General features: G+C 36.8%; 1 protein-coding gene across 1 annotated transcript in view; it reads left to right on the plus strand.

Annotated features, from left to right (window-relative positions):
- LOC140150820 (dynein axonemal heavy chain 1-like) overlaps window positions 1-15,951 on the plus strand; it is a 77,822-nt gene that overhangs the window by 12,419 nt on the left and 49,452 nt on the right. The window contains 9 exon segments of the mRNA XM_072172958.1: window positions 592-860; window positions 1,295-1,370; window positions 2,920-3,062; window positions 3,921-4,200; window positions 4,493-4,663; window positions 6,292-6,452; window positions 7,085-7,288; window positions 8,366-8,536; window positions 9,302-9,397. Coding sequence (XP_072029059.1) covers window positions 592-860; window positions 1,295-1,370; window positions 2,920-3,062; window positions 3,921-4,200; window positions 4,493-4,663; window positions 6,292-6,452; window positions 7,085-7,288; window positions 8,366-8,536; window positions 9,302-9,397 — 1,571 coding nt within the window.

Genomic DNA, 15,951 nt, shown 5'->3' on the forward strand with positions numbered 1-15,951 from the left:
GAAAACCAGTATTTGATCAATAAATCAATAACTACTTGCCTTGAGTTGCCGAAGTTTTTAGTGCAGTAGTTGTAGTCTTTGCCCCTATAATATACATAGCTTACCGGTCACCAATGCGCTGTAATTTTTGAGAAGCTCATCAGAGGAGGTTCTGAATATGTAATATGGGGGTCACTACAATCCAATCAACAACAAAAAGTTAACAAAAAGCCCAAAACAAATCAACTGCATATACCATACCAATAATATGAAGGCTGTCATGTATTTAAAGTACAGACTCTGTCCTGTATTCTGCCCTGTATTTTACAAAGTTGGAGGGTCTCACAGACCAGTTTGAAAACATGGCTTTGTCTAACATTGAATTGAGGGAGCAGGGGCAGAGATTCACAAAAAAAAGGCAGTCAACGTATGTCAGCATTGTTCCCATGATTGTAGTAGGATGTATATCTGGACAACTAGATGCACCTATTTTGATGTAATAACCAACATTGACACTGAAAATTTCTGTCTCCAGCAGTGTTATGATGTGTCTTTGCACTCATGTTAGAAAAAAATTAAATTTCAAGAAATGTTTTCTTTCTCAAATCACAGCTACATCTTCATCAATACCCAATGGTATTCATCATCCCTCACCTCCCTCATCCCCTCCACCTTCCAAGATCCTTCAACCCACCCCTCCACCTTCCTCAGGTAGCCCTCGTCCTCCAATGCCAGTAAGGAAGGACACCTCACCAAGTAGGGCTCAGGGAAGGAAGCATCCTCCACAAGGCAGGAGGAGGACTGTGACATTCCAACTCAATCATGTGACTGATAGTAGAGAACAGGATATGTATACAGGACCACTGATGTCTATGGATCAGGTAGGAATCAGATGTCTCATGTAAAAAGACACTATCTGCTTAATTTGTTCGGCTTATAATTGGCAAAAAAATGAGACTCGCAACATTGTGTATTGATGTAGAATGGCGTACACATATTTAGGTGCAGCACTTACGCTAGTTGCATGTTGTGTAATGTGTGGCTGGCGTGCACTTATGTGAATTTACGCAATCGTAAGTTGGGACTTTATTGATGCACGCAGTAACAAAAACTGAATAATTTTTACCAATTATAAGCCAAACAAACTTTAGTTGTCAGTGAAATATTTATATTACATGTAATTACATAATTTACTATTGAAGAATTTACAATATAAAACATTTTCCAATCCTAGAATTATCAATGTAAGAAAGAATAGATATAACAATACATTCTGCCCTTGATAATACCAAGTGTTTTTTGCGATTCCTTTTAGGTGTTGGAACCAGGAGAGAATCCCTGTGACATTATATTTGCTAAGAGTATCACATCAGGACAAGGAGATGGACGAGGTAATTACTATTATGTGTTCAATTTGGTCTATTAACAATGCGATGAGTCCCTGCCAGTGGTTGCTTTGTGAGAGGCCTATATACGCAGTGCATCAAGGGAAAATGTTGACATCCAAAGCCTGCGTTATACGAATACAACACAGGAACATTTGTCATTATGTGTTTAAATGTCAATGTGATGGTGTTAGAGGCAAATGCACACTAAAACAGCAATTTACAATAATTATAGTAGATTGATTTTCTTTCTATATTGATCACACAGAATCCTTCATTAAGCTGTTTTCAATATCATTATCACACTCGCTTGAAAATTCAATGGTGGCTAGCATGGCGATATCGACCCTAGAGGTCACAAATTGGACTAGCTAGAGCAACCACTGGGAGTGCATTATATTGTGAATCGTGAGAATTAAGTTAACGCAATCATATTTTTAAATTATGAAAGAAACTGTTTCTTCCTAGTTCTTAGAATAAGCTCCAGTGTCAGGAAATAGTTTTGAATATGTCATTGAACCCTATATTTAACTGTTGCCAAGCTAAAATAGGATGCAATTTAATAGAAAGGTCCTTTGGAAAATGGAAAAACATGTTACAAAAACAAGTTTCTTGCACTTTTTTTACAAGAAATTAAATCTGTGTGTCTTAATTAATTGAACTTGTAATAGGGGAAACATAAGTTGGAAAAATACAGTAGAGTTGACAGTATTGTCAGGATGAGTCTCAGTGCATTAAACATAAATTGACAAGATCAAAATAAGCAGGTATGTGTAGCTTTGTACGGTTACCCACCAATGAAGTACTCATTCAGAAATACATGGCTGGGATGTCACTCCTTATGCACCACTTCAATTAATTGAACAAAGCATGTGTTTTACATAAGGCGATTTTGAAAAAAAAAAAAAAACTTCCTTAGCTTCATCGAATGAGGCAATTTTGATCTTTGTTGAATGAAGAGTCATGCGTTCACATTAAGAAAATCTCTTGTTATTTCATTAATTTCTGTCAAATCTAAAATAGTGTTAACATTGTCTTGAATAAACTAACTTGAAATTTATTTATAGGTTAATGAACGCGATTACTTATTGGGAGAGAATTAGACAAAATAATGTACGCACGGTGATGTGGATGCATTTAATGCACGAGCCCCAAAGCAAAGGGGAGTGCATTAGACACATCAACATCAGCACAAGTGCATTATTTTGTCTAATTTCTCTCCCAATAAGTAATACAAGTTTATTAATCTATTTCATACACGAGAAGAAAAAAACATGTGATTTTTACTTTTTTTATATAACAAATTATCACTAAAAATGTTGGAAAACAGAACCAAATCTAAATGCATCAACCCGCCCGAAAAATGAATCAATCCTACGCTGACGCTTGAACGCTGAAACACTGCGCCAGTAGTACGCTGGAGTGCACAATATACACAATCAATGCATGTTTCAGTACTTTTCTAACAGCTTTTCTGATTGGCTGTTTTGATATAAGAGTGTATGAAAGAGTTTTATAGCGCTTGGATTTTTTTTTTTTTGATTTAATATTACAGGCTACATAGAATGCAGAGAGGAGCAGATGTATGAGGGTCTTCAGAGGACGTTGTCACAATACAATACTACAACACAACACAAGATGGAATTGGTCTTCTTCAAAGAGGCTATTAGACATGTAGCTAGGTTATCAAGAGTTCTGGTATGTAACTTGTGTGTTAAGTTGAAATGCTAGAATTAATCAAGATTATTTTCTGATCCAATCAGACCAAAGTCAGCAATAATGGAATTGAGATTTTAGAAAGCAAGTATGTCAAGGATGTGGGGATTTCAACATCAGTTGGCCTACTCACCAATTACTGTTAATAACTAAATTTTCAATATTTGCTACCTTTTGTCTGAGTGGGTCAGATCATGTCCCATATTAGGGCGTTACCTAGCCACCCGAGTTGCTCCTGGGACAGGCAAAATTAATGCCTGTTACATATTATGTTAAATTCTAAAAATAGTGCTTGAATAAATTCTATGAACTCAAAACAACACCAAACTAATAAATCAAGACTATAGCAATAGCTATTTGAACTGACTGAACCCCAGAAGGTGCAGAGGTTTATGTTTTCAGGGTCATATTTTGGACAGGACAGTTTTAGTGAAAATGATGGGCACTTGACAAATCCTAGCTAAGCCACTGTCCTATATAATATATGTCTAAATAATCTTGGGATGCTTCAACTGCAAAGAGTACTGGTCAAGTGACCCATAGGTCCCAGGTTCAAATCTCAGTCCAGGATGATTTTTCTAAGAAATGGACATGCTTTTGTATGAAATGAAGAGTGCTGTCTTCATCTGAAAAGAGGTTTGTGCTCAGCTCTCACAAGGCCATGATCATAAACATGTAATCCCATCAATTCCAATTCAAACATGATGATGACTGTTTCTGTATCGAAAGTCTAACTTCAAATTGTGAAGTAAGACATTTGTGCTCGGCTGTTAAGTTAGCTATGTGTTCATACATACATTATGGCATTTAAAATAAATATTATCAATTGTAATCTTACAGGCAATACATGGTGGTAATGCACTTCTTATTAGCATAGCCAACGGTACAGGTCGATCTAGTCTAACTACACTAGCAGCCTACACCGCACGCTGTAAGATGTTTGATGCAACCAGCCATCAAGACCAACACAATGATGAGATGGTATATAGAGCATGGGTGAGAGACTACATCAAGAGAGCTAGTCATGTGGCCGGGTTAGCAGGGAAACCAGCTGTGTTGTTTGTGAGGGGGGATATGCCTACGGGCTGTCTGCAAGATATCAGCGCTCTTATGAATCAAGGTAAGGTGGAGAAAAACATATCTAAAGGTAGTTCATAGTCAGATGTTTTTGTATGTGTTGTGACAAACATTGCATTTTCCATTCTCCTTCCATTTTGTTTTTTACTTGTGAACAGTTGTATTTTGCTGGGGAAAATGTTTTATTGGCCCCTGAAATCCAAATGGATTGCTAAAAATGTATTAAGATTTTTAGCATGTTTTGCAGTTGATATAGATTTCAACTGGAATACCCCATTGTAATCAACTCATCCTGCTCTAACTTTTACATTTTCATCTTCACTATCTCTGTACAGGCACATGTCCAGATCTATACACACAGGAAGAACTGGACCAGATATCTACTCAGATGTTACCAGGGTCAAAGGTCACAGGTCAAAGAAGTCAACGGCTTGAGATGGCTCTGGAGAGGTTCTACAAGAAGGTCTTGTTTAGCCTGCATGTGGTAATAGCATTAGATTGTACAGGTTAGTATAACATACAAGTTTGGTTATGGAGACCATATCAGCAAAATATTTATTGTTATATGAGCCTGAATCATTATTTTAAGTTTATACGGGGAGAGACAAATAAGAAAATGGAGATTCATGATTATCTATATAAATAAAAGGAAGTCGCTAAATCTTGTCCAGAAGCAGGCTCCGAGATGCTTTCACTTTCAGCTCTGATTTATTCGTACATTGATCGGGTACATATTGCCATTAAACCATCTGACGCTTCATTTTGCAAAACTATTCAATCACTATGGAAATAACAAAAAATTGTCGGTTGCTAGGCCGTTGAGGTCAGTAACCTTATGGGTCAGGTCATGACAGCAAACGCGTCAAATGCCAGCGGTCTCCAACACGTGCGGTAAGTGGCGAGTCACGCACCTGCGCGTACACGGCACCATGGTTTCACGCGCATTGCGGCGCAAGGTGTGGACGCACTTAATGTTGGCTTACCGCGCGTAGGCCTACTTATGTGTACGCGACTGACTGCATGCTTCTCTGAGACAGTGGCGGATCCAGGAATTGGGAAGGGGGGACACTAGAAGTTTTTGCCGCCACCTTTAACTTTCTGAATGGCCACGAAGCACCATTGTCCCCTCGGAATTGGTAACTCGATCAAGGTAAAGGCCTTTTTCGGGGGGATCATTGGGTGTAAGCTGATGAAAAGGGGGGGTCATTGGGTGACAGATTTGCAAAAAGTCCACTTTTCCGAGGGAATGTTAACATGTAGCCAACAGAGTCATTCAACTGTTCAGTATAGCCCAAAATGGTTAAATTTAAGGGTGGTGAGCCCAATTTAGTGGAACTTGAAAGTCCACATTTTGGAAATTCTCCGGCCCCCCGTAAACAAATCCTGGCTATAATGTAGGCCTAGCTTTTAACACCAAAGGCTCGCTTAAAATGTATTGCTGCAACTTTTAAACATGTTGCTTACGTGTTTTATAAGCTTTTATACCATTATAACCCGAAATTGAAACGTTTTCTAGCAACCTCTTCTAACATTAATGTTTTATGTTTGTTGGGATAAAGTTAAAATCAACCATTTTGTCACGAGCTGTTTCAAAAGAAATCTGAGGGATTGAGTGAGTAACAACATTATCACAGGTCTGGATATTCACTTAAAGTTTAGCTTCTTTAATATAACAGGAGCTAACATATGATTACCAAGCTAACATGATCATTACTATACTGGATGAATACACCGTTTACCATGTTTACTAACCACTCCCGTTTACTAACCGCTCCCGTTTACTCAACTAGCGGGGACCCGCGCGAAGCGCGGGTCTCCCGCTAGTTCTGGAAAAAAGAGAGCATGGGATATGGAGATGCAGTGGTAATGGCTTTGGTTCACAATCACAAGGTAGCTCATGATCATGGGTTCAAATCTCTGTAGAGGCACTTAACCTTACTTGCTTTACCCTACCCAGGTGATATAGGAAGCTCTTAGGGAATAATAACAATGATCTAAATGCTTAAAGAAAGTCCTCTATTGTTGTGCACTGATGTATTTCACTGGCAGCAGAATAATTATTGAAATGTATTAATTGATACCTCTTTAGAATGTTGTAAATGTGACAACTGTTTTGTTTCATTTCATTTTCTAGCTGGATCCATAAGTGAAATCCACCAGAAGCTCCAAGAGTTCCCTACGTTATTGAATGGTAGTTGTTGTATAGATATCTACAGACCCTGGAGTCACGAAGCATTGGTCCATGTTGCTGAACAGTGGCTTAGAGTACCTACTGCTGATGTACATACTCTATTGGTGAGTTAAGGCCAGTGCATAGTCTGGGTTTTTTTCCAGATGTTTTCTATGGGTGGGTAGGTGGGTGGCGAGACGAAGGATTGAATGTAGGAAGGGCAAATGGAAGTTGTATGCCCAGTGAAATTATATACAAACTCTTATAACTTTAATCCTGAGAGATGTTGATCATGTTTCATTAAGGGGGGTCTTACTGTTTTATAGAAACATAAACTTATTATTACATCAAACTCTTTGGGAATCAACCTATATTATCTATATCTGTGTGTACTAAATTTTTCAGATGTGATTTCAGTATTTTAGATGATGCCATTTTATGAAATGAGCCATATTAAGGGTGGTCTTAACTTTAAGAAATTTGCACCAAAAATGGTCAAATTTCAAATATTTTTGGTGAAGTTGGTCAAAATTCAAAAACTAAAAAAACGATTCCTAGATATTTTTAACTATTTTTTAATTTTTTTGGCATTTTTTTGGAATTATTTTGTTACGTTGACTAAAACATTTGGACCAAAAAACAACAGCGTTTTTGGGGGATTTTCTCCAAAAATGAGTATTTTGGCCCAAATTTGACCTCACAGATGAATTTATCAAGTCTTTGCCATTCTAAAAAGATATGATTTGTTTTCTTTCAGCCATACAAAGTCCCATGGTCATCAGAAGACATAGATTCTGAGGTTACAGCACTAAGTCATGCTATGGCCTACATGCATCAAACAGCAGTGCTCAATGTGCACAACATATACCGCCAGCCATTCAAACTGTTCAGTCCTCTAACTTATCTAGAGTTTATTGACTTGTTCAAAAATATAGCTTGCAAGATTGGCAGGGATGAAAAGGTAAGACAGTTTGTCTTATTTGATGAGGAATTTTGGGGTTATAGAGGAACTTGCTATCGTTACAGAACAGTAGTTTCTTTTTATTTTATTTTTTTAATGTTTTAAAAAGTAGTGTTCTGTTTTCATTCTTTTGCAAATGATAAACAGAGGTTAAGGTTTGCAGATTTCAACTTGCCCTCTCTGGTGTGAAATACCAGCATAAGATTGACTTGAATCTTTTGCATTCCACATCCTTTAATAAGTCTATTTTACACCAAATTCACATCCATTATGGTCCAGTATATGATGTGATCTGTAAAAACCTTTTTTTTTTTTTTTAATTTGTTTTCAGTTTATGAGCAAAGAAGGATTAAAAAAAAGAAATAATTCAGAGTTTTAGCCTTTATTATCTTTAAAATAGGATCATGCGACATGTGAAGGGGTTTCTCATACAGATGAGTCCTGTTTCTATAATTATAGAGGGAGACATCATTTTTTTTGCGGTGTAAAGCTGTTTTTACCATAGTCGCTACCTGTGCATGGCAAATTATGTAAGGCAATTCACTGGGTTATATAGAGGTGTATAGGTTGTCTGGTTTTTACCAGTATGTGGAAATTTTGACAATACTGTAACCCAAGTCCTATAATAAAAGTTGGAATTTAATAAAATAGTTTGTGTCTGACAATTCTGTCAATCAAACTCCAGCACAACCGCTGATTGGTTAGTAAAGCATACAAGGTAGGTCCCTTCTCTAGTTACACGATACTTACCTATCACAGGCATGGGGATTTTCATTGACAGGATTGTCAGGTGCAAACAAATTTCTTTATTTCTGATTTTTATTATATCATTGCATGATTCTGTAACAGTTAACAAGAGGTTGCGTTGCATTTCGTTATGAATTTGGCAGAGAGACGAGTAACAGTTTACTATCAGCCATCCCTATCTAACATGTGGAGTGCTTCAAGCAATTCACCAAGCACAAATAGCAATCAAGTTTTTTGGTACTGTTTTATCTAACAGAGGGTGATTACTGATTAAACCTTTAGGCCATATGCCATGATCACAATGATATGTATTGTTTCTCAACTTTCCAGACAACCATCAACAAATATGAGGACGCCCTGGACAAACTCAATGATGCTTTTGATAATATCAACAATTACAACAAGCAATTGCTGCGACTGAGACCCCAGCATGAACAAGCTCTAAAGACTGCTGAGCAAAGACTAGCTGAGGTGGAAGAATGCAGGGCTATCTTAGCTGCAGTAAGTACTAGTAGGATTAGTTATGATTATTTAGTCAGTTTCAACACATAGTATAAAAGTAGCATATGTACAGAACAAATATCAGGATCCATATACACACAACACAAAAGGAAAGTCCACACTATTTTGAGGGATTGCAATTTTAATTCAACTGATTAAAGTACAGTTAGCTACAGCTTGATACCACACTTGTGTTAAAAGAATATATAATCTGTTACTTTGTGAAAAGATATGCTACAATGGTTATCGACCATGCACAATGCTCTGGTGTGGGATTTTACCAATTGATCACACACACACCCCCACACCCCCACACTCATTGAAGAGATAGGGGTGAGAGAGAGAGTGGGGCAGACAGTCAAGAAAGACTGAGACACACATACACCCCCCTCTGCTCGCACAGACAGAAAAACACAGACCTCAATGATGAAGCAATAACTTTATCCTATATCTAAATGAGGACACATACATCCAATATTAATTCCCATATGAACCTAATCCAAAACACACACAATTCATACTATCCAACTGTGACCCTACCTATACCCCTCACCCAGTGGAGCTGTAGCATACATATTTTTACGTTATTTGCGATCTTCTGAATATAGTCATTTCACTGAGGACCTCCTCAGTTGTTGCGTGTCCATATTTATTCTGTTTCACTGCTTGTGTGTGTCCTCGTTGGATGGACATACAAATGCACACCCTCATTCCCACACCCTCACCCTACACACAAGAAGTTAATATATCACTTTTTTTTTCCAGGCCAGAGACGATTGTCGAGAAGATGAGAAGGACATAGCCAGCATGCAGGCTCCACTTGATGACATGAAGGAACAGGCTCAGGCTGAGCTGGATAAGGTAGGTCTATCATGTGACAAATTCTGATCCACTCAAAACAAAGTTGTATATTTTGAAAATTGAGTTATTACCATTACTAACTTGCTCAGTAGCTGATGAGCTTCCTGATGTTGAAATCCCTGGTGTACTTGGTTCCATTTTCTTTATGTTTATTTATTGATTTAAAAAAAAATTCTCCCTATTTTTGCCTATATGTATATTTCATTATTGCTGACTTTGGTTTGATTGGTTCAGATCATGCCACATATATGGCATCAAAATAGTAAGAATGCAACAAACAATTTTGGTTTAATATGAATTACTACTGGTGTACAGGGGAAAGAAGAACTACGCATCGCACACTAGCATAATTTAATGTGAAATTACAATGGAAACAACATTGCCCTTATTTTGAATTTTCAACATCCTGAAAAGTTTTTTAAAAACAGTTTCTTTACACTTCTAAACTGTTTTAAAACATAAATGAAATGATACAGTAGAGAAACATCCCAAATCACATCAAGCTTTTTTTTTTTTTAAGCTAAGTAGGCCTATGTTAGCATGTTTAGACTATGAACTTTAAAAAAACAAAACCGTTTTCCACAGTTTGTAAAAGGCCAAGCAAACAAATTTATTTTTTTGCCTAACCATGCCATTGTTCATGTATAAAACAGTTCACTGCCCTTTGTACTTGGGGAGTCTGGTATGAACGGCAGTCTAGATCTAGACGATAATTTCTGATACAAATAACAAATTATGGTTATTGTTACAGTAATAATAATAATAGTAATAATACTCTACAATGGGAAATTTTTGCAGGGATTTAATTTTCACTGCTAATCTGGCAGCTGCTAAGGCCTAAAAAATTGTTTGATTGGCGTAACCCAACCGACCCCAAAAAAAAAAAAAATCTGATTTTTTTTAAATTAAATTTTTTTTTAAAGTTCCAAGGGCCTTTATCATACGCAATTTACAGCTTAGGTGTAAAATTGCTGACCGACCTACCCTAATTTTTTTATGTTACACCAATCAAACAATTTTTAGGCCTAATTTAAAACCCTGTGAAAATATTTTGAGCCATGGCTTCAATATGTGGCTGTATCTAATCACAAATAAAAAACAACAACACATATAACACAAAACCGTTCAGAACAGTTTAAATCGTGAAAAATTAACCTGCAAAAATAACCTGTTGTACAGTATTAAATAATAATGGTAATAACACGCCTTATGCTGGAGAACCAGCCTCAAAGTGCATACAATAGGAAGATATTTCCAATCAAAGTACCATAATGCAATGAGAACCTAGATACATATTAAATATTATCAAAATATTCAGTGAAATATATTGCATACAAATTAGGCAATAACATACAAAATTTATTATAACTTGATTAGCAAGATATGTCATTAAAGGGATTATTAGTGACTTGCCAAACTAAAACACCTTACAATAATGAAATAAAAATATAGGCAATAAGATATAAATTATAACTTGACCAGCACGATATGTCATTAAAGGGATTATCAGCCAGCTGCTCACCTGTCCTGCCTGAAAGAAACATGTCCATTTTTTTTACATGTAACTTTGGTATTTATATATCGGGACACGCCACTGGTTAAAGTATCTGGTTACAAGTGTACCAGACAAAATCATCCATCTGATGTGCTACCAAAGTGACAAATACTGGGACATACGAGGGGGTATCCAAAAGTTTTTGACATCACCCAGAAGTGAAAGAGCTATACCGATGAAATTTTGTCAGTGTAATCACTGGTCCTTATGTACATTATGGTCCAAAAATGGTCTCATAAGTATGTTTACTTTCTTCACAGGTGGCGCTAGATGGGAAGTAGGTGCATAACCTTTTCATGATAAGATCCTCCACTTTCTTGAGTTTTTTTCACTGTGGCCGCATCATCCGTAAATGATGGACGCCCACTTCTTGGCTCATCTGTGAGGGACATGTGGCCAGTTTGGAAATTCCTTTTTCAAAAAGCAATAGTGCCATATGATGGCAAATCATCACCGTAGATTGCTTTCATTTCATCATAGATTTTCTGAGCATTCATTCATTCATTCATTCATATTTTATTTTGCCAATCACCAATCAGTAATACAATGTACAAATGTAATTCAATAATGATAAGCAGAAGCAATAATAGTGATAATGATAATAATATAAATCATGGTAATAAATAACTAATATAATAACAATAGTAACATTGAATCAACCTGAAAAAATAGGGTTAAATCAGGTGATTGACGAGGACCCTGCTAAACGCGGAGCGTGGGGGTGCAGGGCCCTCTTAAATAGTTACCAAACAGACAGACATACAGACAGACAGACAAACACAAAACAGATGATCCGATTTAACACAAGGATGATAGTTAAGATAGAAGGAATGAAGTTGAAGTAAAACTATGGCTCCTGAAGACTAAGGATGATTACTAAAAAAAATGGGCTGAACTAAAGTACAAAAGAAGAACGAAATGTATCGTGAAGGTATTAGATGCCCTCTGTGTAACCACAAATGATATATTTCTTAAAGTTGGATTTGAAGGTAGCAAGAGTCCCAGCCAATTTGAGAGAAGAAGGAGTTCTTTCCAAAGTATGGGACCTTGCGTTTTGGAAGAATTGTTTGCAAGGGCAGTGTTAGAAGGAAAGATAACATGTTCGTGAACATTCCTAGTATTGTAAGAGTGAGACAGAGTGAGAGTGTTGAAAAAGTTGTCAGGGACTAGATCCGGAGGAAGAAGGTCATTATGAAATTGATACATGAATGAAGCCAGTTGGAGTCTATAGAGATCACGAACTTTCAAAGTGCGTAGTGAAGAGAAGAGCGGGTCTGTATGGGCAAGCCAGAGGGAATTGGTACAGCTTCTGATCACTCTCTTTTGAAGAAGAAATGCAGAGTCTAAGTTGGCATTGTTAGGATCAGCCCACACGAGGGCCCCATAGGATAGATAGGGAAGAACCAGAGAGTTGTATAGAGTGTTAAGTGAACTAGAAGGAAGAAAATGGCGGACCTTTCGAATCACACCGTTGTATTTAGAAACAATCTTAGAGACATGTTGGGTATGTGAGTGCCATGAGAGATTATGATCTATTAATAGGCCTAGGAATTTAGTTGTATTAACATTTTCAATTGGGGTATCATCTATTTTAATATCATATTTAATATCAGGCTTATTACTATGTTTATTTTTAAATATAATATAATTAGTTTTCTTTATGTTTAGTGATAATTTATTCAGTTTAAACCAGTTTGATATTATTTTTAGATCCCTATTTATGTTTTGTTGGAGTATCTGAGGGTCAGAGTGAGTAAATAAAATGTTGGTGTCATCTGCAAATAAAATGAAGTGAGGAGTGGAAGTAGTGCAGGGGAGGTCGTTGATATAAAGTAAGAAGAGTAGAGGACCCAAGATAGATCCCTGGGGCATTGTAGGCCTAACCCTTCAAATGCAGGAACTTAATTACGCTGCGTGCCTCAATTTGTATCATCTTGCAGGTTATGCGCCTCCTGTCCATCTAGCGCCACCTGTGAAGAAAGTAAACATACTTATGAGACCATTTTTGGACCATAATGTACATAAGGACCAGTGATTACACTGACAAAATTTCATCGGTATAGCTCTTTCACTTCTGGTGGATGTCAAAAACTTTTGGATACCCCCTCGTATATGCTCAAATATTGGCAATTATAATCCTAAAATGGGTCAAATTAAGGCTAATTATGGCCTAAAACAGGTCAAAAGGAAGATGGACATTGCAATTTTAGTCAATTGTATCCAGGTCAGTATGCCACTGTTAGTTAGATTGTCAAAATTTCAAGGCATCCGTCAGATGAGCTGGTTAGGAAAGCAGCTCGTCCAATGTCAAAATACAAATCTCATTCAAAAAGTTGGCCATTGTTAGTTAACTTCCCTAGTAAAAATGAGGATGCAAGTATCAGTTCTTGCGCAAGTTCTTGACCCTCAAAACAAAGGAAAGTTGCAAATACTTGCAAATGCTTGCATCCAAATGCTAGTATTTCGGACACTTTGTCTTTAATCTGCAAGTTTCTTGAGTGAATCTTGAGTGACCACGATCATGAGGAGTGTAACCAACTTTCATTTTACTTGACTTTTTATGCAATTTTATGCAAATATATGCAAGGTTTCATAATTGGCACCTGTCAATTATTGTTCTTGCCCTGTTATATGCTAATTCGTAATTTGGTCATCTACCCCTGTTCAGAGCTCTGTTCTGCCTAAGCTGCATGATGTATGTTAAATGTCTATACCTATGGCTATACATAAATGGATCAGAGGACTTCATTTATGTGACCTCAAGTAACTGAATTATGTACACATCCATTAAGAAGATTGAGAGTCATGGATTTTTTTAGAGACTAGAACTTAGAAATCTATAACCATTGCATAATTATGGTTGGGAAAATCAAAACTCAACCTGACAAACGCCCTAATCGCAAGACCCGCTGACGCTGACCTGAAACAAAATTTTACCCTGGAAATAATCTCAGTTTCAATCAATCTTCTTACAGTGCTACTGTGATTTTGTGTGCAGTGACCCGGGCCCACTGCAATGACACCAGTGCATAAAAAAGTTCTGAATTTTGATATTCCAAACAGAGATCGGAAGTTTAAATAATCAAAATCTGTGATGAAATTTACTATTTTACTACATTATTAAAGTTCTTCTGTCCCTCTCAACATCTCTGGAATATCGAAAAAATCGACTGTGCATAGCCCTGCTTCGGACCCTGCTTCCACTGATCTGTAATGCTGCCTGCATACTAACTTAAAATGGCATAGTGGTTTTTTTTTTTTCAACAGCGTCATAAGTGTGATCTGCACCAGCCTTACTGTCATTATACTCCCCTTTATCGCCAGACAAGGGGTGTGGACTCTGATTAGCCAAATTTTTCTTTCACAAACATTGAGGCTCAGTGTCAGCCAATTAACACTACCAAGCGTCCATGGGCAGCTGATGAGCAGGCACTCAAGTTTCATGCAAGGTACTTGATCTTTGCTGGAGTGAGCTCATGTTTGCATGCGATAGGCCCAAGTTCACTGTTAACCATACTCGTCCAAAATTGAAAATTATAGGCCTATAACTTGAGCCAGGCTGAAAAGCCTATAACAAGCATGTGGCATACATGTATACCCTGAACATAAGCCATTCTGTATTGAATATTTTGTGAAAAACTTTTATATTAATAACTTTCATAAAATCTCATAGTTCTAAAATATGATCTATTTCTATCTAGGATTAGTATGTCTTGTATAAAGCATTGTTATCTAAATGTTTGTATTCTTATCTCTTTCAGTTTAAATCACTAAATAACACTTTTCAGATTGTTTGTTCTTGTCTTCTTTATCGATGGAGTCATTCATAAAAACTAAATACTCCTGTTTGAAAAGGAATCCAAGAATTATGCAATCATTCTACTCCAACAATCCCCCGTACATTATATACTATATTTAGTAACCGAAATGATAACCTGAGCTTTATTCCTTTTATTTTAAACCAATCCTCTCACATCCAATGCTGTATGATTTTACACCTCTCCTACTGCAATAAATATGCTTTACATTTTCTAATTTTTCTTTGCTTACTAAATTTTATTATCCAAACTGTTACACAACACATCGACACATCACATCAAAGCTTCCATTGGGCGCCCGTTCCTTTTTGTAAGGAATTTTTATTATTTTTATTTTATTTTTTCTCCTGTAAAATAACTTTCAATGACTTCTATTTGCTATTTCTGATATTAATCGTATCCGAAGGGTTTTTATTCTGAAGTGCAATTTGAGTGGAAGTTTTTTGCTCCGAATGTCTTTTGATCCGAAGGTTTTTGATCCAAAGTTAATTGTTCTGAAAGGTTTTAACTCCAAAAGGTTTTTAATCCGAAGAATTTGTTCCGAAAGGTTATTTTTTGCGAAAGGTTTTTACTCCGAAGGTTTTTGTTCTGAAAGTTCAGTGTGTCTGCTAATTTATGTGTTATCGTCAGTAGATAGCAATACATAAATGAATAAATGCGGGTATTCAGTGCAACTATCAGGTATTGCGTAGTCAATGATTGTCAAGTGTCCTCGCTTGAGGATGTAAGTTTAGCTACGATTTGGCTATCTTCTGCAGAGGCAACTGATAGCCAAATGGGAGTTTACGCTACAATGCTATCTTCAGTATTTTCATGCCAACCATCCCCTTCAAGAAAATGACAACACACTTACTTGCAAGTACTTTGCAAGCACACACAAACACTCGGCAACTTGACATTGTAGATAGTGCAAACTATTATTTTTCTGAATCTCCTGTGGCAGATGAACAATTTGCTGCCATTTTCAAGAAAATCAGAGCATCTTTATTTTTTTACCCCTGTACAAATAGAAGAGTTACCTCTGACCTTTTAAGCCACTTAACGTTAGAACCACAGGTTGGATTGAAAAGCATCATCAGGGGTCCGGGATTACCTGCATCCACCTTATAGCTTGAGGATGTAAGTTTAGCTACGATTTGGCTATCTTCTGCAGAGGCAACTGATAGCCAAACGGGAGTTTA

Source organism: Amphiura filiformis, chromosome 4, assembly GCF_039555335.1.
Source record: "Amphiura filiformis chromosome 4, Afil_fr2py, whole genome shotgun sequence".
Lineage (NCBI taxonomy): Eukaryota > Metazoa > Echinodermata > Ophiuroidea > Amphilepidida > Amphiuridae > Amphiura > Amphiura filiformis.